We start from the raw sequence: 25,413 nt of genomic DNA on the forward strand, positions 1-25,413 counted from the left end.
GAACAAAACTCCTGTCGTTTTTATTTTAGATCAGTCTTGTTTATTTTGGACTTCAACTTATATAATATGGGCACCCAGCTTCACACCTCCATCTCTAATAGGAATGAATGATTGAAAATGAGGTTTGCACTTCCGCCTCTCTGACTTTTGTGTCTTCTACTCATCGCAGTACCTCATCCAAACTCAGTTCTATTAATAAGCCTAAGACAAAACTGGATTGGGGTGAGCGTATGCGCTTTTCTTCCGGTCAACGTATCTTAGCTGTCTACAACGTCTCGTGCATACCTAAAAAATTTTATTTTTAAATAACTCATTTAAACAATTTTTATTTATTACTCATAAGCCGGATTACTAAGGCTCAAACACCTGCTCCATTTTGCTCATTTATGATCGTAGAAGATCTTACAGTCGTTTGTTGTGCAGCTCATCCAAGGTCTATTCACCTTTCATAGCTAATCAACTATATTATAGTGGCTGCTAGCAAACAAGAATATACTAAAATTACAATCACTTTTACAAATACAAAATATGCTTATACACACATGAGCGAGTACATTTATTGAGCTCTGAGTATCTGAGTAATGCCGCAATATTTAATGCAATTTAAGTCACTATTCACTTTTAAAGTGCATAAAAAAATTCGCTTTGTTGCAAACGTGACTCATTCTCGTCCATATTGATAAAGTTGAATATGGAGAGACTGACGGAGCTGTGGACTCGGTGTGCATTTTTATGAATCTAGAGATATATGTATGAGCACATACGCACATATCTATGCATGTACTTGGACATTGTGTCGTTGTCAAGCTGTCGTCAACCAGTCTGCGCTTGTGTTCGTTATAAAAGAAAATTGGCGCGGGCAAAGCAAACGTGAAACTAAATTAAAAGTCAACAGTGACAAAAAAAAAAGAAAGTAAACACATCGCTACTATCAGCTGTGCAACATTTAATATGTAAATCACAGTAGAGCAGAGTCCAGTAATGATGGCAGACTCGTGTCTGGCAATTACATTGGGTGAATTCATTGAATCTCACTAAATGGAGGAAATGTCAAATCAAAATTTGAATAAAATTTGTTTGCGTTAAAATGTTGTTTTCGTGGAACAAACTAGAATGAAGGAATAATTTTTTTTTTAGTTTTTTCTGAATCACAAAATTTTAATATCGACTTTGACAGCCAAGCAGCAATTAAGGACTTGGACTCCTTGTTTGTCCATTCGAAATTAGTCGGGAATGTTTGACTTCTCTCTCGATTCTGCTGAACTGATGATCTCGCTAGACTGAGGACCCTGGAGACGGTTTCGTTCCAAAACGAGAAGATTGGGATTTGTTGTTAAAAAAAAGTGATTGAAAAAAAATAATATTCTTGCACTCGTCTAGAATACGTCAAGTATTTAATCACAGATTAAAATTTTTTTTCTTTTGAAATTCTTTTTTCTTTCTGAGGACCCTTTAGATGGTTTCGTCGCAAAACGAGAGCGTTGGAGTTCCCTTGTGAACTTGTGGTCTACTCCTGGAAAGATGGGACTCGCGTCAACTTAGCGAGCGCTGGGCTAGTGCTCGAACGTGCAAAGCAGCGAGATCCTTCTGACTACGGGTAGATCGGGGAAAGCCCGATGGGTTTTCTAACTCTAACAAAGCTGCAGCTCTCGCATTTGGTATGTAGGTACTTACTGGACATTGACCGCTAGGTCTCCATGCGGTGAGGCTTGGGATTGTTTCAAGTCCTCTCTGCAGAAGCTGTCTGGACGGCGAGGTGGAATTATCTCAGCACCTTCTTCTCAGTTGCTCTGCTCTCGTTGGGCAAACATAAAGACATCTGGACTCTCACTTTTTTACTACACCTGCGGATATTGCGGGTTTAAATATCACACACCTGGTGAAGTTCATCAGTAGCTTAAAGCTATTAATACGAACGTAATTGGCCACCGTTGGTCGTCATCCACCAATCCAAAGATTCTTCTTCCTATTTACACCTTTTTTGGTTATTTTCCTTCTGGGAATGAGGAAGTAAATGACAAACAACATTCCCACGACACTTGGTTTGACGTTACCGGAATGACCCGGACTTATATCCGGCCAAGGACTTGTCACTCTAGCACCATTTCCCTTACGTGAATGGCGAACGTTTATGCTGCTAGAACTACAATAAGCAGCAATCGACCCTTCCGCCGGCACTGAAAAGATAGTCCGCGAACTACCTGCGTGGACAATAATCGTCAGTAATATTTCGAGATCAAAAATCAAAGCAGGAAGTGCCGCAGTGAGGTGTCCTTACCTTTCAATTTCTACATCTCGAAGCTTCCTCAACCACCAGAGGGAGTTTCACTGGCCTCATATGCTGGCGATTGCTCCCTGATGGCGTCCGGCAATGACATTGTTGGCTTGTGCTCCGTAGTGAACGACTGTCTCTCAAGCCTTTTTCGCTTCTTCACTGCGATGAAACTCCAACTTACTATCAATGTCAATCCATGGCGACCCTATTTACCATCTGGATGAAGAAGGTCAAACTACAGCCACAGTCGGCCACCCACCAACAAAGACCGTAAATAACCACAAACATTTGGAGATCACCGTGGATAGTTTGTTCTCCTTCTCGGCGCACACAACCGCAATTGCCACTAAGGTACAAAACCGCAACAAACTTCTCAAATCGCTACTGGGTAGCACTTGGGCAACGACAAAGAAATCCTGTTCGTGACTTTTAAAGCAATTGGCCGGCTGTTTCTGAATTACGACTGCCATCAGGACAGCCACGGGATGCATACTGATGTCTTCCCTACAACATCTCCACAGCGAGGCTACTATGATCCCGGCTAAGGAGAATTGTTAGATGCTCAGCAATCACTCCCTACTGTTTCTAGAATTCTTACAATTATCTTGGCACAGTTGCGTTCAGGATATTGTAGCAGGTTAAACCCCTAGTTATCCAGAATGGACCCCGATATACTCATCATATATTCGGCATGGAAAGGTGCGCCGCAGGGTACTAATATATTTACATCCCTCTCACTTTGGACTCACTCCGTGGAAACAACAAGTTTCCTGGCCCACCGTTAGATGAAATAGACGGTGACAAGCACACTGTACTGGCAAGGCTTGATAAACTTCTAGAACAACAGCAACAAACAAGAATCTCGACTTACTGCATTCCTTCTGGAAGGGAACTATTAAACACAATTCGCAAAAAAAACAAGTACATTCAATCAAAGTCTTGTCTTCCCGCAAGTCAATATTCTTAGCAATTCGCGTTGGGATGCCTCAGCAATTTATTTGTTCCTCGAAGATATCCAGAACTTCTGTTTGAGAGAATTCGCATGGAACCACTGAAAGTGAATTCTACATGATGACAGAATGAATTTAATGTATTTTCAAATATAAGATGGATATCATCAGGAATTCCCCAAAATTACAGCTCACGTAACTTTTTTCTCTTATTTTTTTGGAAAATTAATCGCAAGCGAGTCACAGGCTGTGAAGGCTCTTGATTTATAAGAATATTGTAAATGGTCAAAGAGTTCGCAGGTAGGGAGAACACATTTTTCGTTGAACAAAATCCTTTCATAAGGTAAGGGCATCACAGAAGAAGTGCCGAAAGCAGAAAAACCTAGCAACTTTGCTCATGGGCACCGACCTCATTATTTTATCCTACGATTGTAATAAAAGTAAATTGTAAAATTTCATTAATGAATTACATAAAAATTCTTAATTAATAAACTGAAATTAGCCGAGGCTTACGATTCACCAAATTATGTACTGAATATTTACTTGACCTCAAACGCAATCACTTTCCACAATGCGTTGGTTAAGAAAGAACGACAAAAACATAAATTTTATTGCAATAGTGTTTGGGTAATTTTACGTTGCTGTTCCAATTTCCAAATGTCATTTTATTTTTAAACACACCTTCTCGCTCGCCACATACCACGCACACGCGCGCAGGTTCACTCGAAAAATCCGTTCACACAACTTCAGCATTGCAAGTGGCGAAGACGCTACTTATGAGTGCAAGTATACTTGCACGTACGTACATATGTACGTGCATATGTATGTATGTATGTATGTATATCATGTGCTGCCACGATGCCTGCAATGTGTTGAAATCATAGTGCGTAACGATTTTATGTTGCATTCATTTTTTTTTCATTATTGTTGGTGCTTTGATTTACTTTTCTTTTTTGAGAAACCATCAAACACTGAAACAGAAAATTCTTTGAATGCTCTTATCTGTTGCTTTTCGCTTGCTGCTGTGCTTTGGTATCTCTTCATTCGTTTCCTCATATAAAACTTCAAAGCTGTTTACACGTAAAAGTGCAACACATTTTTATAGTTCACTGAAAAAATTGCGGAAAGATTTCAACACTAAATCAAATATGAGTATTTACTTGGCCAATCGCAGATGTGTGAGTGAGCAACCAATACAAATGTTTTGCTTCCAAAATTCTTCGCTTTAAATGTTTTTTTTCTTGTTTTTTTTTTGTTTGTTTTTTTTTTGTTCATTAAAACGATAAAAATTGTTGTAATTTTTACAGCTAAAATTTTATCGCTATTATCCAGTTGCTACAATAGGTGATTGTAGACGAGTTTATGGCAGTCATTGTTTGGTTTCAATGAAAGCGAATTTGATTAGTTTACCGGGTTAACTGCACGTAAAAAAGCGATTTCACGCCAACAGTGCTACCTGATTGTAGTACATAGAAGCTCTAATTAATAGCTTTATTTGAAAATTTACGGCTTTTTCGCGACACATTTTTGATTTGGCGAAAATGTGTCTTTAGCGGTTATATACAAAAAAAAATTTTTATTTTTTGAGTTGGCTAAAGTATTTTTTGTGGGTTATATCGAAAAAACAAGATTTTTTTTAATTCTTTTATTTTTTGGAATCAACATTTTTGTGCATGTTTTGTATTTTAAACAAACAAACTAATATATACATATTTATATATATATATTTTTTTTTTTGTGATTTGGCTGAAAATATTTTTATGGATTATTCGAAAAACAAAAACCAAACAATGAATCATAGGAGTAACGAAAAACATAAAATTCAATATTTTTTTTGATAATTTTTTTTTTTATTTGGCTAATTATATTTTTTTATTTTTGGGGATCATTTTTTTTATTTGGCTTAAAAATATTTTTTATAGGTTGTTCGAAATAAACAAACGATTCTTTTGTTTTTTGATTTGGCTGTAATATTTGTCACAGCTTTAGCGAAAAACACAAGATTCTAATTTTGTTTTTTGTTTTTTTTTTTTTGGAGAATTTTTTTTTTTTGATTTGGCTAAAAATATCTTTTTTGGGTTATTCGAAAAAAACCAAGCGATTGTATTTTGTGCAATTTTTTATCATAGTTGTATCGAAAAAACGAGATTTGTTTATTTTTATCATCAATTTTTTAATATTTTTAATTCAGTTTTTATTTCTGGCTTATATCGAAAAAAACACATTTTTTTTATTCGCCTACCATATTTTTATCATAGTAATATCTTAAAAAAATGATTCTTTTCTTGTATTTTTTTTTTTTTTTTTAATTAAGCAATTAAATATTTTTTGCGTGTTTTATGTCTGAAAAAACACGATATTGTGTTTTTTTTGTTTTTGTTTGGCTCAGATATTTTTATGGGTTTCGATTTGGTTTAAATGTTTCTATAATCGTTTTATCGCAAAAACAGAATCTTATTTTTTTTTTTTTGTTTTTTTTGGAAATCAAAATTTGTATACGTGTTTTTTATTTGCAAAAAAACACATTTTTTGTTTTTTGATTTGGATGGAATATTTTTTTACGAGTTACATCGAAAAACAAACCCTTTTTTGCTTGTTAGATCAGAATGGTGCACATATTTTTATATTTTTGGCGTAGAATCTCACTTTCGAAAAATCCATGGCTTTAGTTCCAATTTAATTAGGAACTGCTTTTTTCTCATTTTAATGTTAAGAAATTAATTTTTAAAACAAAAGGAATTTTAATAAAAAGTTTCTGTTGCTATAAACAAATTAAATGTTTAAGGACGTCTTCTAGTAGCGACTTTTTAGAATAGCAAATCGCTAGCTCATAGTGAAAAATTGGTAAATCCAGTTTTTGAAATTTTCCAGGAGAGAATAAAAACATGTTAACGCCATATTTACTAATTTCAAATAAAAAGTTTCTACTAAAAATAGTCGTATCCACTTCAGTTTTTAATAAAAGATTAAGGCAGTTCAAAACAGAATATTTAGCTGCAAAATAATTTCTATGTAAGAAATAAAACATCCTTTGCTCTGGCAACCGCAAAAAGGGTTCCGCGAACAAATAAAATTATTTTATTTATTATTTATGAAAACTTAATACTGCTTTACTTTGGTTTCCAAAGTCATTTGTAAAACTCAGTTTAAATATCCGCAGTATTTTTATTCAATTATGTATTTAAATCGCTGCCCGCGACTCGACCTTTGTATTTAGCAACAATTGTCTCTGCCATAGAAAAGCAGGCATCTAACGCGGCATGGGTCAATTAATTTCGAATTACAACTTTTGTATGTGTATGTACTTACATCTGCGAGACCACTTATATACGTGAGAACGTGGCAACATTAAGTTTTACCTCCCCTGGGCGGTTCACGTCTTCTCCATCACTACTTCTGATGCTCTTCACTTATAAGACGACGCTGAAGCATATTTGTCAAGTTACATTGTACATATGTATGTATGTATGTATTAATTGTATGGCGAGTAGTTGTTGGAGGACTGCATTCACTCGCCCCTACACTTTTGTGCGTGCTCCTTTCCCGCATTGAGTTCATTCTAAATTTAGGCGCAATTGTAGGGCATTCGACGACGAGGTGTTGGCTGCCTTTGCTGCAAGCTCACTGCGCTCATTTTCCAAGCCCACACGTGAAGCATTCCCATTTCACAATTTCTTTTTATAGTAGGTGTGCACATACAAACACTTTTTTATTGATATGTTCATATGTATTTATATAAAAAATAAAAATAAATATGTGGATACATAAAAAGTACTCTTTCAGTAGCTACTCGGCGTTATTGGATTTTATGAGGTGCTTATTGCTGCCTTTTGAAATTCTCGGAATGAAATTTTATTTGATACGAGCACTTGTGAAAATTATGGATATCAAATATATTAAATAGGAGTATGTGTAATTTTGAAACTTTAAGCTGATTAGGTGCGAGTGTTGTATAGTTGAAGAAATTCTAATTTTTTGTTTATTTAGTCATCAAATAGATCTTTATGAGCGACAATACGTATGTTTAGTTTAATTTTTATTAGGCTGTAGTGTGCTACGACCTCTACTGTGGTCTTCTAATGAGCACTTCCTTTCAGTTTCTTTATTCCAAATAATCAATGGATTTAGAGCCCACCCAGGTGAGTGAGTCGTCATCATGCAAGGGCTAAACATTTGCAGAAGATGTGCTCTGGTATTTCATCACTCAGCTCACAAAAAATACAGATGATAATGAAGACTCCAGTGTCCGGCATTGTATCCCAGTATAGTTCGTAAGTCCGCTCTATCCTGGTTTAGTTGGCTAGTAATTTATTTAAGTCAAACATACAACCATAGCTTAATTTTACAGTGGTTGTATACCTTAGGTAGTGAAATCCTAGATAAAAGAATTAACAATAAAATTAAAATTAGAGTTAGTAGTAAAGAAGTTAAAGTTGTAGAAGGTATGTAAGAAGTAAAAGTAATGATAAATTGTTTTGCCTGCTTCTGTCCTAAACTTTCAATTTAGTGTCGTGCTTCCGCGCCTTCCCGGTCGTTGATAATTTCGTTTATGTGAGCTTTGGTGAGCCCACAAAAGCGGTCTGGTCCATGGAATTTTGAGGATGCGTACTTTAGAGAAAAGCTTAAACTTCTTTTAAAAAATTGAAATTTCTGTATTTTCTTCAATTCATTAAACAAATAATCTGGCTTTCTGACTTTTCAAATAGAATGAAATGCTCAGCGATAGACAGTCGTAGGCTACAATAACATAGTTTTCGGGAAAAATGACAGCTTTTTTTATAAACAAAAAAATAATTTAATTTAAAAAGATAAAAAATTAAAAAAAAAATATTTTTTTTTTATTCAAATTTATTTATTAAAAATAAAAATAAAATGATTAAAAAAAATAATAATAATATAGAATATATGTATGTATAATATTTTATTTGAATAAAATTTGAAACTTTGATTTAGATGATTTTTATAGGATGATGAACTATGTATATTTTCGAAAGAAAATTACTAAATTAAATAAGAGTCAAATAAATTATCAATGCTTATTTGGCGCACTGTATTTTTGATAAGTATGAAACTGTGTAAATGAGAGCCGAGTTTAAAAAAGAGGTCACTCCGAGGGCACAGAGATCGAAAGTGGCGACCAGGACAAATTTTCCCGGTCCTATCCACTATATGTTAGGCCTCCGTGGCCGAATTAGTAGGTGCGTGACTACCATTCGGATTTCTAAGAGAGAGAACGTAGGTTTCAAAACTAAGAAAAATATTTTTTTTAATAGCGGTCGCCCTCGGCAGACAATGGCAAACTTCCGAGTGTATTTCTGCCATGAAAAAGCTTCTCACAAAAAATATCTACCGTTCGGAGACAGCTTGAAACTGTAGGTCCAACAACATCAAGACGCCCCGCACAAATAGGAGGAGGAGCTCGGTCAAACACCCGAAAAAGGTGTACGCGCCAATTATATATACATATAGTATAGTGATACATAACTATATAATTTTTCTAAAAATTATGAAAAAAAGTTGGAAGTTTGGATGAAATTTTTTTTATTTTTTCTTTTTTTAATTTATTTACATTTTTTTTATTATTATATTAAATTATTATGTTATATTAAATTTAAACTTTTTTTTTTTTTTTGTTTTTTTTTTTGCATAAAATTTATTTAATATTTTTTTTTTAATTTGCACAAAATTTTAAATAACCATAAAAGTTATTGTAGCACAAAAAAAACATTAAAATTAAATAAAAAAGATTCCATAATTATTTAACGCACTGTACATTTATGAATATTAACCAAAACTTGCATAGCCCCAGATGTATAACCACTTAGTTCTAAATAAACTTTAATGCACGTGCGCTAAGTGGGCGCAAAGCGGGCAGAGCCATTATTGCAACATTGCACGTTTTCTCCGGTTTCTCTCTGCCACAGCAATTTACGAATTATTATTGACTTTGCTTTGCAATTTTTGCACAGTTCACCAACTAAAGAGGTCAATATAATTTTTTGCATTATTTGGTTTTTTCTTTTCGTTTTTTTTGCATACACCCGACTTGCATTGTTGTGCAGGCAACAATTTATTGTTTTCTCTTTTTTCGCCAATGCAATTTTGCGTTTTCGTCATAGTTTCCTCTACTCTAGTTGAGCCAAATGTAACGTGTCTAATGGCAGGCACATACACACCTATAACCAACTGATTTAGTCAACTGTAGAAATTTTTTTTATTTTTTTTTCTTAGGGTTTCCGTTTCCCTTCGTTTTTTGGTGCCAAACGTTTATTTTTTTATTTTCATTTTTTTATTTTTGTTTTTCCTCATCATTTGCTCGTTCATTCATGCGTTCTGTTTACTGACCAGTAGCCACTAGCTGTTACGCTGTTACAGTGTGTCATCACTTCGTCTTTAGTCTGCATATTAGATTTGTTCTTATTGTTGTTACGGTGCCACCAACGGTGTGTGGTCATAATTACCGACCGTCTAATGTGTTGCAATGAACTGTTGATGACTTTAGCGGCACTTCGAATGCAGGTTAATGACTGCCATTCTATGTGCACTTGTGCGTGTACATACAATTTGGGTGTTTACTATTCGCTCACAGTGTATGTAATATAGTATACTGCTATATGTATGTATGTAGGTGCTTGCGCATCGTTCGACTTTCGATAATCCAGCTTATAAGTCAGATTATAGTCATTGTTTTGCCCCCCTGAGCCCCAATGTACTTGAACCTTTTTTGTGTTGCCTTTGTTTTTATCATTTTTTTGTTTTATATTTTACTTTTTTGCGTTCGTTTCTCGTGAAATAAGCTAATACGCACATAAATCGAAATTAGTGCACTTAAAGTAATTTGTTTATATCTTAATGATTGGCGGAAGTAAGATTTAAATACTCGTGCTGTTAATGTGGTAAGAAGTCCGTGTGTATGTGTGTACAAATGTGTATTATTTTAATTGTAGGACTTGTAAGAGAACTCGCTTCATAATGTGACGAACAAAGTGTCTGAAATTCGTATCGAAGCTAAGCAATAAAGCGCAAAGTTGGAAACTTAATTATGGTTATGCTTCTATTTATGGGGGTTTTAACCCTTTCACTACCGTATAATAAGCAACAAATTTAAATTTTTTCGGATGGATATAATACACAATAGCCCACACAAAAAATCATATCTAGCATCCTTCTGCCGAAAGACACGTCCTGTGATATTTCGCACTGGATTATTTGCTAAACATTAAATGTCCGGTAGCACATATCAGAACATTCAGAACGCAAGAGAGCTTTGCTTGTTCATTGAACAAATATAAAACAGTACTCGTATTTCTCACTCATGAAAAAATCGTTATGTATGCGATACTGTAAATCGATCGTAGTAAACATGTGTTTTTAGATTTTCCCTATCAGTCTAGTAATTTTATTAAACGAACCCAAAGTTTAGGTTAGGATCCAGCATTAAAAAAAATTATTCTAAGTATGGGTATCAACTGAAAAAAGAATGTCAAGAGAATTCAAAAGTTTTATTTGTTTTTCACAACGATCCTGGCCAGAAAGTGTTAGAAATATTTTTTTAGAATTTTCGTCGTAGGTGGCCCAAAATTAATCATTCAATTTTGTGTAAATTTGTGATTCTGGCCAAAAACTATGAAACAATTTTTTGAAATACAAGGTGGGACAAAATTAATCATCTAATTTTGTGTAAATTTGTGATTCTGGCCATAAAATGTTAAAAATATTTTTAGGACTTTTCGTCGCAGAGATACAAGGTGCGGCAAAATTAATCATACAATTTTGTGCAAATTTGTGATTCTGGCCAAAAAGTATGAAAAATGTTTTTTGGAATTTTCGTCATAACCATGCAGGATGGCGCAAAATTAATCATCCAGTTTTGTGTAAATGTTTGATTCTGGCCAAAAAGTATGAAAATTTTGTTTTTGGAATTTTCGTCATAGCCATGCTGGATGGCGCAAAATTAATCATCCAGTTTTGTGTAAATGTTTGATTCTGGCCAAAAAGTATGAACATTTTTTTTTGGAATTTTCGTCATAGCCATGCAGGATGGCGCAAAATTAATCATCCAGTTTTGTGTAAATGTTTGATTCTACCCAAAAAATGTTCCAAATATTCTTTGGGATTATGAAAAATATTTATTGAAATTTTTGTCATAGGCATTCAAGGTGGCGCAAAATTAATCATCCAATTTTGTGTAAAGACTACTCTGCATTCACTTCCAGTCTGACCTGTTCCGTCCACTTGTAGATCTCTCTAAGCGTCCTTGTGAGTATTTTACTCATCGCTTGTGGCCATCTAACTGAGACGATAAAACAGCCAAATCATCAGCATGTGCCGTCAATTTCCGTCCGCTATTCCCAAGTTTGTTGAAAATCTGATGTATCACTTGGTGCCATAGCAGACGAGAGAGTACTCCTCCCTGTGAAGTTCCTCTGTTTCCTTTTTCGAGATTATACTGGTCGCCCATCACTATCCGACAGTTTAATAGGCTGCCGATCCAGTATGGAATAGCAGGTTCCACACCAGTTGAAGCCAGACCCTCTAAAGAGTTGCTTCAATGGATTTCCCCTCCGTGTACGCATGCTGATTTGGTGACAGCAGTCTTTCGAAGGTTTTCAATACGAATGATGTGAGACTAATTGGCCTATAGTCCTTGGGATACAAGTGACTGCTTTTATCTGTTTTAGCTATAAAAATATCCATTGCAAAGGGACGTAATTTATCCTCACACAGTACAGAAATATTCTAGTCTAGTCTAGTCTACTCTAGCTACTTCTGGTACCACTAATGACCAACAGGTTTATGTGTTGGCCTTCAGCAAGCCAGGTCAACCTAACCTAACCTTTGTTAGATGCTTTGTTTTTTTTTTTGTTTTTTTGTGATAATTTATTAATCAAAGAAAAAACTTTATCTGAAAAATATAAAAGTTATCTTCTTAGAAATCAAATTTTTACTTCATAATATTTTCCTATTTAATTTTCATTTTATTTAATAATGACATTGCATATTTTTCAATTCTTTAATTTATATAATTTTGTTTTTCGATGCTACTCAAATTTTAGACAATTCACGTAATATTTATTTCACAATTACTTTCACTCTCATTTGCCGCGAGTCATAATGTCCACTTACCAATACTAATAGAAAATACATACATTTACACTGATTGGAGTCAGCCGACCAAATCATCTCGGCTGACTGGAAAACTGGTGCTTTCGCTGGTTGTTGACAAACACCAACAGCTATGACGCATCACTTGTTGTCAATTTTGTTTTAATTTTAATTTTTTTTCATTTTTTTTTGTTGTCCATTAGCTGTTTTCTTAGCGTCAATTAAATAACAATAGTTGTGAATTCGTCTAACCAACAAAGCGAGGGAGATTGATGAACATACAATGCATGAACTTCTGTGTGTTTGATATATTTGTTTGCATGCTGTATGGATGTATGTATGTATGCAGGTGTAGAAGTGACAATTGTCCCAATTAACTGTTATGACTGGACGTTTTGTCAGTCGGTGTCAATCAAAATTTTCTTCAATTATTGGTTTCCAAAAGTGCGATGATATTCCTTTATTTTTACCCGCACCTGTACGCTCCTCTTCATTTGCGCCCCCAAGTTAATAGATACTTTTTCAAGCGACTCTTTAGTCGATTTTTCCATTTATTTATTTACATGCACAAACATATGTATGTGTGTGCGTGTATGTTTTACTTTTCCTGTTAATTGCATGCTTGAATTGAAGATGTACACTTGAAATTCATTGGAAATTGAAATCGAAAGCGCCGGGGCGCAACAGGCCAAATAGAGGTGAGCTTAGCTAACCAAACCATCAGCCGCCAGTCGACATGCTGGTGTGTCTGGTAGCCACTTGTTTGTATACATTCACGCTTAGCCTGTGGCGGCGCATATGTTGGCTAAATTGCGTGAGCTTGGCTAGAGTATTACGTTAACATGGACTTATTTGTTACTGTTGCTGTTGCAGTCAGACAGGTGGCGGGTGGGCAGACATGCGCAGTATGTACTAAATACATTGCAACGCCGCAACACGCCACAAACGGCCAAGTCTGCTTCCGATGTGCGAGTCGCAACCATTGACCGTGGCCTTTAAAAACCTATACGTGCATATATACAAAATTGCAAAACTGCAAAATTCCTTTTTCCACCGTCAACTGGTTTTTCCTGCTTTTAGTAGAGGCTTACATGGGTATATATGTAGCCTTTGCAGCCATGTATGAGTGTACAATATGCACCACATATTTAAACATGTATTTGTACGTAATCGTATTTTGTTTGCACATCCCTGCAGGGAAGTCTTACCGCTCCAAACTAGAACTAGTGAATTAGTAAACATGCGCCTTTTACCTTTTGTTCCCATATTAAGAACTGATATCTTTTTTATAATAAAAAATTCCACACTACTTTTATCTCGGCCAATTTGCACGAAGAGCGCAATTCGGCTGACGTATGGATCGGTCATTTTCTGCTTTTTTCCTGCTTTGTTGTGAGAGCTAAAACTGTTCAGCTATAACTTCCCCATGTGGCTTAAAAATCATTTATTGAGTGAGAATGGTGCATGAAGCAAATAATTCAGAATGTGTAGCCAAGATCAGACCATTAACCGGCTCTCAGCGAATTTGAAAGAATCATCTGATTGGTTGTGATCACCGGCGTGATGACAGCAGTTTATTCGCGTAAAACTTAGATTGTGTTGGTGATATACGAAAAAAATCAGCACGTCTGCGCTCATTTTTTTGCATCGTCGCCGTCTGAACAACAACTGATTGGATGAGTGTATGAATACGTGCCAAACCTGGTTATCTATCATCCTTGGAATGGCATCGTTTTCTGAAGAGTGTAAAGCAAGTTCATTATATGAAAAGTGCGGGAATGAAATAAGAGTTCAGAATAGGATACATAAAGCAGCTCGGCGTTGGAGAGGGATCAGCAAGATTAATTTCTGCCAGTATAGATGGACTATGGTTGGACTCTCTAAGCAGTTTAGTCAAAAATATTTTCTATATTATTTCAATGAAATAATATCTACAAATTGACGCAATGTTAGGATAGAAGAAAATTTGTAGTTTTGAAACAACTAAATTTTGTAAATGGGATGATTATATAAAGTTGCCCTTAAAAATGTCTTCCATATACATACAATACGCGTTAACACTAAAAGTTTGCCAGGATGGTGTCCCAAGTTTCAATTGTCCTCTGGTACATCCCTTATTGTTAGTTCGGATAGTTCGGACAATGTTAAAAATTATAAATTATATTTATATGTAAGTAATAAAACTGCAATCTAGCGCATTTTTATAGCGCCATCGCGGTAGATGAAAAGCTACAACATAACAAAAGTATTTAAAAACTCCTAAGTTCGATTCTTCTCTATGCAGAGATGCAGGCATCTCATAAGCCTCCCTAAGAACAAATGTTCACTGGCATTGTTGCTGTTATAGCAGCATAAACATTCCCCACACTTGTTCGGGAAATGCTGATGGAGTGAGACTCTTTGGCCGGATATAATTCCGGGTTGTTCCGGTAACCTAGAACCGACTGTCGTGGGAACGATTTCACTGCGCAGTATAACTTGGGGATGTGGTCCCTCGACTCCTGTCGTTTTTGTGATCAAATCCCGGACACTTCTACACTCCTTCTTCCCGAATGCGATGCCATAGCGGGTAGAAGGAGTTAATATTTCTTACAACCAGAAGAAAGGCACATACGCTCAGCGCAACTCAGCTCCGTCTTAGGTTTACTCAGAGAACTGTGGTTAAGGTATTGTGATAAATAGAGACCACCAAATATCTTTAGGTCGAAGCGCAAACCTCCAGTTTTTAGAATTCTACTTCTAATTCTCTAGGCAGTTGAAAATGTTTTCCGTTTTGAATTTATCATTCCTATGAAACCGGAATTCGCAGATAAATGGTGCAGGTAGCGATGAGGTAGTATAAGTATTCGAGCTTCAATATACACGCATATTTTGACCTTTGTTTCGGCTTTCACTAACAATATCCAGTGTACTTCATAACAAATTTATCACAAAACAAATTTTGGTAGCCCACCTTTTATGTCGGTGCGTGTGCTTTCAAATTACTATAAAGGCTAACATACTTTTTTTCTTCAATTTTAAGATTTGAAAGGGGCTTCTAAATTGTTACAGTTTAACGCCACCGTCAAAAATTAATCGTATTAAACCACGCCTTACTCCAAAAAAGGACAAAATATAAAAAAATGTAATACAAAGTGATTTACCTTGATGACAATGCACCTCTATTTTTGCCTCAATCCCACTCTGGGCGAAGTGGTTCATTATTGACCTAAATGTTACTAGTGCCTTGCTTTATTAGTGTCGTTTTCCCCCACAGGCTTATTTGAACAAACATATCCTTATGGTTTCTGGCATCGGTGGTGTTCGGTCCCTCTCGTGACATGCCCCGTTGCATACGCGGCATCTCTAGTTATTTTTAAGTCGAGCGTGAACCTGTTTTCCTAAGTCAACTTGCTTGCTGTCGCATTGACTGCGTTATTGATTCTGCGTCTGCGACTCGATTGTCTGGCAGAAAACGCGCCTGCGCATCTTCACTTTTTCCCAGTTGCCTGTGCATTTGCAGTTTATTTGTACATTTTTCCGCTTAATTTATTTCTTTGCTGTTTTGTTTTCACACATGCTTTGCGTGCTCGTATATATGTATTTGTATATATTTATACTCTTAATTTTTATTTCATTATGTATTTTATTTATTTTTATTTTTTTAATATCTGTTTTTTTTTGCACACGCTAACAAATTCATATGCATCTCCCTTAATGGCCGCGTGCCATGCCTGTCGATTATAAAAAAAACACATTGTGCGCTTCACCGCAGAAGTTCGTTTAATTTCCCCCATTTACAATTTTTGTGTGCTTTTATTTGTTTTTAATTTTTATTTTACCACCAGCCAACTACCACCAATTATAATTTACCTGTCTATGGTGGTTTTCCTATATTACATAAATTGTTGTTATTATGTTTTTTTCGCTTCTGTCTAATGCGGTTTCCCCTTTGTGTTATGCATGCATGTACTCGTATATATGTCTGTATATTACTTGCAGTACTTAACACCGTACATTATGCTTTGCTTTATTTTTGGCGGAAACTAACAAACTTTGTGGATATTTGAGAAAAATCGAAATGGTCGAAGTTTTCAAATACATAAGCCTTTAAGTTATTATGTATCTCAGTGATCCGATAGCATTTGGAGTATGCGGCGTCCATTTGGGAACGTCTAATCAGATAATCAGTTGGCCATAAATAGAATAGAACATGTGCAGAATTTTTTTTCTTAAATTCGCACTTCGCTCTTTAAACTTTTCAGATGCCATACCATACCGTCGTATTGTTCTCGTCTAATGCTCTTAAATACTAAGTCTCTTGTCTCTATCTTTTACTTACGTCGTACAGTATTGTTGCTTATCCTTACCTATTGTAACGGATTAGCTTTAATTTCCTTTAATTTTCTGCCATTTTGTTGTAGCAATGTGAGAACACAATATACTTATTTGTTGTACCATTAGAGAATGGACATTAAATGCAGCAATGATGTCCCGCTTTATTTTTCTCTGTCAAAGGTAGTTTGTTTTTAAATATCTTCAATCCTTATTTTTAATGGTTTTTTATTTTAATATTATATTTATATTACGAATTTTTTGTAATCATTTAAAGTTATTTTGTACTCTATACAGTCCGTAAAGTTGTTACACTATAGACTTGATAAATAAATAAATGAAAATATAATTGAAAACTATTTGCATCATAATCAGCTTTTATATATTATTTCTTAAAATTATTTAAAGAATGCGAATAAACTGGTTTAGAGTAAGATACTTATTTATTTATATTAAGACCACAGTACAATGTGCTTTAAGATCTAGTAGTTGAGATCTAATAGAAGCGTAACCGCCATAACTTATAAACTATTTGATCAATTCGATAACTTTTTTCTCTAACAGCAGTCGCCCCTCGGCAGGCAATGGCAAACCTTCGAGTGTATTTCTGCCATGAAATAATTCTGCTCCTCATAAAAAACCCTTTGCCGGCTTAAAACTGTAGTTCCCTCCCTACAGAAGTGTACGCACCAATTATTTATTTGTATTTTTTTAAATATTCAATAAAATATTTATATAGTCACCACCATTAGCTATAATCATGGTGAAAAGATTTTTAGAGGTGTACTACCTAGCAGACCGTTATTCGGCTCTGGGCGAACTTGACAGATATGCCGACGTCATTCGTTTTGTGTTTCACTAAGCTCGTAGAATCCAAAGCTCCCGTCAACATTTTTTTTTCACCACAGCTAACGAGCAACCCTGGTATCTATCATCCTTGAGCTATAATAGCTTCACATCTTCGAATTTTACTTTGTGTTAACTTCAGCGCAAATTATGGAGATATTCGCCTCCAAATCAGCCGAATTTGCTTTGATAACTGTTTGGTCGGTTTGCCTTTGAATTTTTGCTTAAATATTTTCCAAATATTATATTTTTAATAGTGTTGAGACTATGCGACTGTGAAGGCCATTCTAACATTTCAATCCCATTTTTCACTCTACACACCTTCGGCTTTGATGTTTGGGATCGTCTTCTTGTAAAATCCAAGGTTGATAAATTCTTTCAAACATCTTCGCAACGGTAATAATGCTTTTTGGTAAATTTTGTTCATCAAAACTGTATTCAAATTGGCGGTGAACACAAATAAACATGAGTCTGAGTTTTGTTGTTGTTGTAATAACATAATACATTCCTCATAAATATTGAGAGAATGTTGTTGAAGTGAAATCGGTGGTCTTCCATAGTAATATCTGGCACCTTAACCACACTTTCTTCAGTTGTTACGCTCTTGGACACCCAGTAGGTTCACTGAAAAAAGTTTACAATCAGCTATGGTATTTTTTAGTGCAGCGTATAAAGAACCCTTTTATTATTGACCCACAGCACATTTTGGCAAATCTTTCATATCCAAAAAATACCAAAACTCTTCTACTCCAGACATCTATAAAAACCAAAAACTCAAATGACAGATGGACTGGAAATCTAATCTGCAGCCTTATGAAAGGTGAAACTCTAAAAAGGTATACACATTTCAGATTTTAGTTCAGAGTAGAAACATATTAGGTACCCTAGTAAGAATCATACCCTCACAACTCGTCTCATCATACCTTAATACGTAAAGAAATTAAAGATTAAAATATTTGTTTTCATTTTCTACTCATTGGCTAAATTCGATTTCTGCAGGCGCCAACATTACTGAAGCACAGACTTTCGCTAAAAAGTTGCAGACAGCAAATTTCACTATGACAAATTTAACGTTTTAATAGACGCGCGAGTCCATTGGCATTAGTAGGCTTTCGTTTTTGGCTTTATTGTTATGATATAGTAAAAATGTGCAACGAAATAAATAAAGTTAATGCAAGAGTACCTTCTGCACTGCGATTATTCAAGCATTCAAATTGTGTGAAGCCATCAATATAGAAATGCAACAGTTTTGTAGGTACTGCATATATGTACCTACATATGTGCATGCATATATTATATGTATATGTGAATGTGTGTATTTGTATCAAGTAAAAGTATGTAATCGCCTTTCGCTCGTCAATCTTTTGCAACGAATGCAATTCGTCAATTTGCGTCGCTTCAAATCTTTAATTAGTAGTGAATCGATTGAACTCAGGCAAGCGTTTTTTTTTTTGTTTTTGACTACTTGGCTGGCATAGGCTTAATATGCATTCATTTTGGCTTAATATGCATTTTATTTTGGCTAAGTAAAATTAATCCAACTGCCAGACGTGTCAACTTAATCTTCATCAGCGGTAATTGCTTCATAAATTGTTTTCCACTTTTTTCTATGAAATTCATTTTCTTCAAATAACCCATTTCCCGCGAAGAACAGAATTGCAATTAAAAACTCTGCTACGTTTTAGAAATATCAAGCGTTTCCGCCGCATTAGGGTTAGCTCAAACAACTGATTTTTGTTTACATTCGACGTTTTATGCCTACAGAAGGAGTGTACCAAAGCTGTTCGTATTTCCATAGTGAAGAGATTTTTAGAGGTGTGCTCTTTAATAGACCGTTATTCGGCTCTGAGCGAATTTCACAGTCAGCTGATGGGCTAACATCACTTGGGATGAGTTTACTAACAAACCCGAATTATGTTGGTGATATACGAAAAAATCAACCAATGGCACTTTATTGCTATCTGAACAACGGCTGATTGGAGGAGTGTGTGAATGCATGTGAAATGATCGCGCAGAATTTGGCTGTCGAATCTACCAAATGACGTGAGAGAAGTGAACTTCCCCTCACAATTTTCTCTTTCACCCTAGTTAAAGAGAAAACCTTGTAATTCTATTATTCTTATCTTTTTAAGCATTAGCAAAACTCAGGTCGGAAAATTAACCACACAAAAGTCATTTTTCCCAATTTGATGCTTATTATTTGGCGTTTATATGGGACAGTTCTGCAAAGACAAGAAGAATACATTCACAATTTTTTACTAATCCATACACAATTCGCTTTTGACTTCGTCACTGTCTCTGATTTTTCGATGACAGTAAATTTGGCACATGATTTCACATAAGTTCGGTTCATGTAAAAATTATCCAGTAACTTAATTTCCGAGAATTCTTTCTCAAAGAGAAAATTATCAAAAAAAGTACATAAACGCAAAACCAGTAACAATTTGGAAGTTTTAGGAACAGCTGTGTAAATTGTTGGCAGGAAAAATCATAAAAATTTCAAATTTCAAAAATGTTTTCACTGGAGCTACCTCGTATTAAGTTAAAAAAAAGAATAAAAAATAAAATGCAAAATACCGAGCTTTAGCATCACATGATTTTATTTTGTCCACAATCAGTTGTTGCATTTCATCAACGCTATCAGATGAAGAACATTCCATTAGCAATTTCAATTCGTTTTTGTTTGTACTTTGCGATCAGCTGAATTTCTCACTTGCAAATTCTTTCAAGTAAAAATTTATCCGGTAAAAACTTGCAACTTCCGCTCAGAATGAAATGCCATTTTGCTCTCTCACATTCCCCTACTTTGCAAGATTTTTGGGTACATGAACACCAAAACGAGATACAGTAGATCGTTTTATGCGGTAGATACGTTCCGCAAGAAACAGCATAAAAAAAGCTACTAGTTCTATAGTAAAACTATAGATACGTTTCAAATGCTAAAACCGCATAAATCTGAAATAATGTAATAAAATCGCATAAAAAAGGGCACTAGTCCCATATTATAACGATAGATACGTTCCATAGACCGCATGAATCTGTGATGAGTTTTTACTTAGCTGGTTTAGAATCTTGTTTATATGTACAATTCCCGATAGGTCGACATGCATTTTGTAATTAAAAAAAAAAACCGCACTATTTCAAAACCGCATAAAAAAAAGCCGCATAAAAACAGAACCTACTGTAATTTGTAACTACTACAGGGTTTGATTGAAAAGTAATGAGCCTTCCCGCGCGGAGCGTCTGCCAAGCGATCAACCGAATCGGCTGGTGGGGGGAAAATGATCGTTGGACGTTCCCCTTCCACTAGAAACCGGTCCCAGTTCGCTGGCAACGGTGGTGCAGTCAACATCGCTCCCCGCGTGAAAGCTGTTTTAAAAGTGTATTAGGATTTTGCAGTGGCGAAAATGCAGCGATCCTTGGAGCAACGTTACTCGATCAAATTTTGCGTTAAGCTAAACAAAACGAGTACTGAAATCATAGGGCTACTCAAGAAGGCTTACGGGGACCAATCTCTGTCCAGTGCCCAGGTAAAACGGTGGCACAAGTCGTTCAAGGAAGACCGGGAGGACGTCGAAGACGAACAGCGATCTGGAAGGCCTCCGACGACGCAGACAGACGGCGGCGCACACCGCCTTCCTCTGCACCTCTGCATTGGACAAGATGGGGGTTCCGGTGCTTCCCCATTCTCCCTACAGCCCAGACCTGTCCCCTCAGGACTTCTTCTTGTTCCCGCGCCTGAAAAGAAAGCTGAAGGGGAGGCGCTTCGACTCCATCGAGGCGATCCAAAAAACGGTAACAGCCGAATTGAACGCGATTTCGGCGGATGAGTTTAAAAAATATTTCCTGCAGTGGAAGGACCGCTACCAGCGGTGTATTGACGCTCAAGGGTCCTATTTTGAATGATATTAGTTGTATAAGCCAAAAGTTTGAATAAAACTGCTTAAAAAAAATAAGGCTCATTACTTTTCAATCAAACCCTGTATTTGCTTTATTAACAGACCTGTGTATAATAATTGGCAATTCAGCTACGCAGACAATTTTCCACCTTTTGGACAGCTAAAATGTATTTTCAATTGTCTTCACAGCATTTTACCGTTTAAACCCAGGGTTAAAACAAAATGGCTTTCGTGTGGTGAAAAAAATGTTGGTAGCGAAACCAGCTGGGAATCACAGCTTCTTGCTTTTATATGATATTTGCTTAAACTACTATTAATAAAGTTCTATAGAAATATGCCAAAAATATATACACTTATTTTCAATTCACATTTAACTCTGGTTTATTTCTTTTTCTTCCAGATATGACGTGGGTCACGACGGCTACTTAGATTTGACCGAATTAAAATTTATGATGGAAAAATTGGGCGCACCTCAAACACACTTGGGCCTCAAGCAAATGATTGCCGAAGTCGATGAGGATCACGATGGCAAAATTTCATTCCGTGAATTCTTGTTGATCTATCGCAAGGCACAAGCCGGTGAACTCGACAACGATTCAGGTCTGAATCAATTGGCCCGTCTCACCGAAATCAATGTGGACGAGGTTGGGGTTACCGGCGCGAAAAATTTCTTCGAAGCCAAAATCGAACAGCAATTGCGAACGAATAAGTTTCACGATGAAATACGACAGGAACAGGAGGACCGCCGTCGCGAGGAAGAGGAGCGTGCCAATCGGCGTTTACAATTCCAGCAGCGTGCAGCGATTTTTCAGTAAACCGAGATTGTATTGCAGATACACGCACGGCTGGTTGGTGGCGGGGGGAAGTAATGGGAAAATTTTGAGAAACTTTTAAGATCTATCATCACTTTATAGCTTTTAAGGATATCATTTAAGCACATCAACAAAGCACTGAATGGAAATGTGTTATAGAAACAAAAAGAAAAAAAAGAAAGAAAAAAACATGAAGAAGAACCACTCATACACATCGCATATCGCATAAATATTTTATAAGATTCAAGTAACTAAACATGAATAATTGTACGTGAAGCAAGCTTAAGCGTGCGCAACAAGAAAAAATAGCATAACGAACATAACAAAAAAGAAAAACAAATAGGTATACTATGCAAATATATACATATTAAAGTGCATAAATACTTTTTTCTCTACACAAGTATTGATACCAAATTGTGCGTGCATTTAGAAAGCACCACGTTAGTTTTTAGAAACAGTTTATATAGCAGCGTTCGTGCAGCATTTAATTGCTTTGCTTTAGTAGATGGCGAGCCTAAAAGTAGACTGTAACATTACATGTTGGGCATATTTATGTGCAAATACTCTGTAAAATCGAATTGCGTGAAATTGTTGTTCCATTCTTTTCTCCTCACAGCTGCATACACTTTCGTATGTATTAGTGAGCTGTTCGTATACTCAACTTTAGGCGCTCAGAATGTCGCTGATTATACTGAAATATAGACGCAAGAATAACAGTTAATTCGTTCAAAATGTTACTTTTTAGTTTAATACAACCTAGAAGTTTGCAAATAATTCAAATTTGTGCTAACTAAAAATTAGCGACTACATTTGAGTTGCTGAGTACCAAAAGAGCAGTTGCACTCCTGAAACTTTGGAATGCCAAAAGGATGCTTTGAATAAAACAACAAAAATAAAATTTCACAAAGTAATTCTTGTAGCGCTTTAGCAAAGCAATTGACTATTGTGCGTGTGTGTTTAGCGTATTCGCTTATAAATAGGGTGTGAATTTGTGTGCAAAAAAATTTGCTTTACTTTAAAAATGAAGATAAAAATTCGCAAGCATAAATTTTGCGTAAATTTCCATTTTGTAATTTTTCATATTGCAATTTGCACCCGAATTTTTATAAGCAACCTTTTTTGGTTTTATAAAACAAAACAACAAAAAAAAACTAGTAACTTTGTAGCATTGCAAAATCTTTTTGTAGCCGTTTAGTGTAAGCTAAATTAGTTGTATGTACTTGGCAAGCAATAATACGCACCATATAAAAATAACTACATACATATATACAAATAATCATACCGTACAATTAACAGTCTATATATAAATATAAATATTTTTTATTGTAAACAGTTTTATTTTCGTATTTTGGGATTTTGCAATATTTTTTACATAGAAGTATTTTGCATTTTCCCTGTAAGCAACAACTGAATGAAGTGTCTTTAATTTAATAGAAATTTGTTTTAGTGCCATTTTTCTTTTCATTCTTGCTTACATTTTTTTATTGTTTATTATTTTTGATTTTAGTTTTTGATTTGTATTTTATTTATATTTGTTACTTTAATTTTATTTATATATATATATTTTTTTTTGATATTTTTTTATTATTTTTTTTTTTTTGCAAACACTTTATAAAAATTATATAAAATTTATAAAATTAAAAAAAAAATATTAGCAAACTGAAATCTATGCAAGTTGAGATCAAGGCGAATCTATTTAAAGTGGTAACGGTAAATCAGCTGATTTGCTTTTTCTGACACTTGTCAGAACAGAGCTGTAGCATTTGCCATTCAAATCGAATGGGAATGTAGAAGCAGTCTGCTGATAAATTACGATTCTTAGATTTGTCGTCTCGAAAAGCCCAAGTCAACTAAAGCCCCTACACATCGGAAAATGGATTATTTTGCAGCCCATTACTACTGTGTGAAGTTAAGTTCTTGGGGCCGTCTTCCAATAATCGGCTCATCAGCACGAAAAGGACGAAGCGCACTTGTTGTGTGGACAATAAAAAAACTCTTGCTTTTCGACTCGTGCGAATGACTCGACTTTTCACTTATTTGACTCGCAAGCTCAAAATTTTGAGAAGCGTAAATTTTATTTTTTCAGCTCGCAAGTCAAAAAAAAAAGTAATCAGTGGAAAAAATAAAATTTAGAATTTTAGAAATTCACAAATTTTATTTTTTATAAATTACAATAGAATTTTGCAAATTTTATTTTTTCAGCTCGCAGGTAAAAAAAAAGTAATGAGTGGAAAAAATAAAATTTACGCTTCTCAATTCACGTGGTAAAAATTTGAATTAGAAAAAGTAATGAGAGTAAAAAATAAAATATACAAATTTACAAATTTTATTTTTTCAGCTCGCAAGTCAAAGAAAAAGAAATGAGTGGAAAAAATAAAATTTAGAATTTACAAATTTTATTTTTTAAATTTAGAATTTTAGAAATTTACAAATTTATAAATTCAATTTTTTCCACTCGTTCACTTTTGTTTGACTTCAGAGCTGAAAAAATAAAATTTGTAAATTTCTAAAATCGAAATAAAATTTATAATTTTATAAATTTAATTTTTTCAGCTCGCAGGTCCAAAAAAGTAATGAGTGCAAAAAATAAAATTTAGAAATTTTTTTAATTTACAAATTTTATTTTTTCAACTCATAAGTCAAGAAAAAAAAGTGATCGAGTGGTAAAACTAAAATTCACAAAATCTGTTCAAATAAGCACCTGCGAATCAATAAGCAAATTATTTTATAGTAAAATGCTGTGCAGCAAATTACTAAAATAAACAAATATTAAGCCAAATTTAAAAAAAAAATTATTTAAAAATTTAATTTTTAAATTTTATTTCGATAAAACAATTTTTTAAGCCATATTTTTTTTGTTGTTTTTTTTAATTATTTTCTTGATTTATATTTTAATTATTTTCTTTTTTTTTATTTTAATAATTTTTTTTATATCTTAATTATTTGCTTTTTTTATTTTATTACAATTATTTTCGTTTTCTCATATTTTAATTATTTTCTTTTTAACTTCTTACGGTTTTCCTCTTTTTTTACGCGCTTAATATGTAAGTTTCTATATAAATATGTATTCATGTATGTATATGTACTGTACTATATGTTAAAATAACCACCAAGCTTAATATTTTAAAATATGTATGTCTGTATATTTAATTATTTGAAGTTTATGATATCAGCAGTAAAGATTTAATATTATGAAATAATGAAAACTTACA

General features: G+C 34.6%; 1 protein-coding gene across 1 annotated transcript in view; it reads left to right on the top strand.

Annotated features, from left to right (window-relative positions):
• LOC128864914 (EF-hand domain-containing protein D2 homolog) overlaps window positions 1–25,175 on the top strand; it is a 76,040-nt gene extending 50,865 nt beyond the window's left edge. The window contains exon 2 of the mRNA XM_054104681.1: window positions 21,790–25,175. Within this exon, the coding sequence (XP_053960656.1) occupies window positions 21,790–22,204 (415 nt within the window). The 3' untranslated portion in view covers window positions 22,205–25,175. The remainder of the gene's footprint in view (window positions 1–21,789) is intronic.
• Window positions 25,176–25,413: the final 238 nt, after the last annotated feature.

Source organism: Anastrepha ludens, chromosome 5 (assembly GCF_028408465.1).
Source record: "Anastrepha ludens isolate Willacy chromosome 5, idAnaLude1.1, whole genome shotgun sequence".
In the NCBI taxonomy this organism is placed as follows: domain Eukaryota; kingdom Metazoa; phylum Arthropoda; class Insecta; order Diptera; family Tephritidae; genus Anastrepha; species Anastrepha ludens.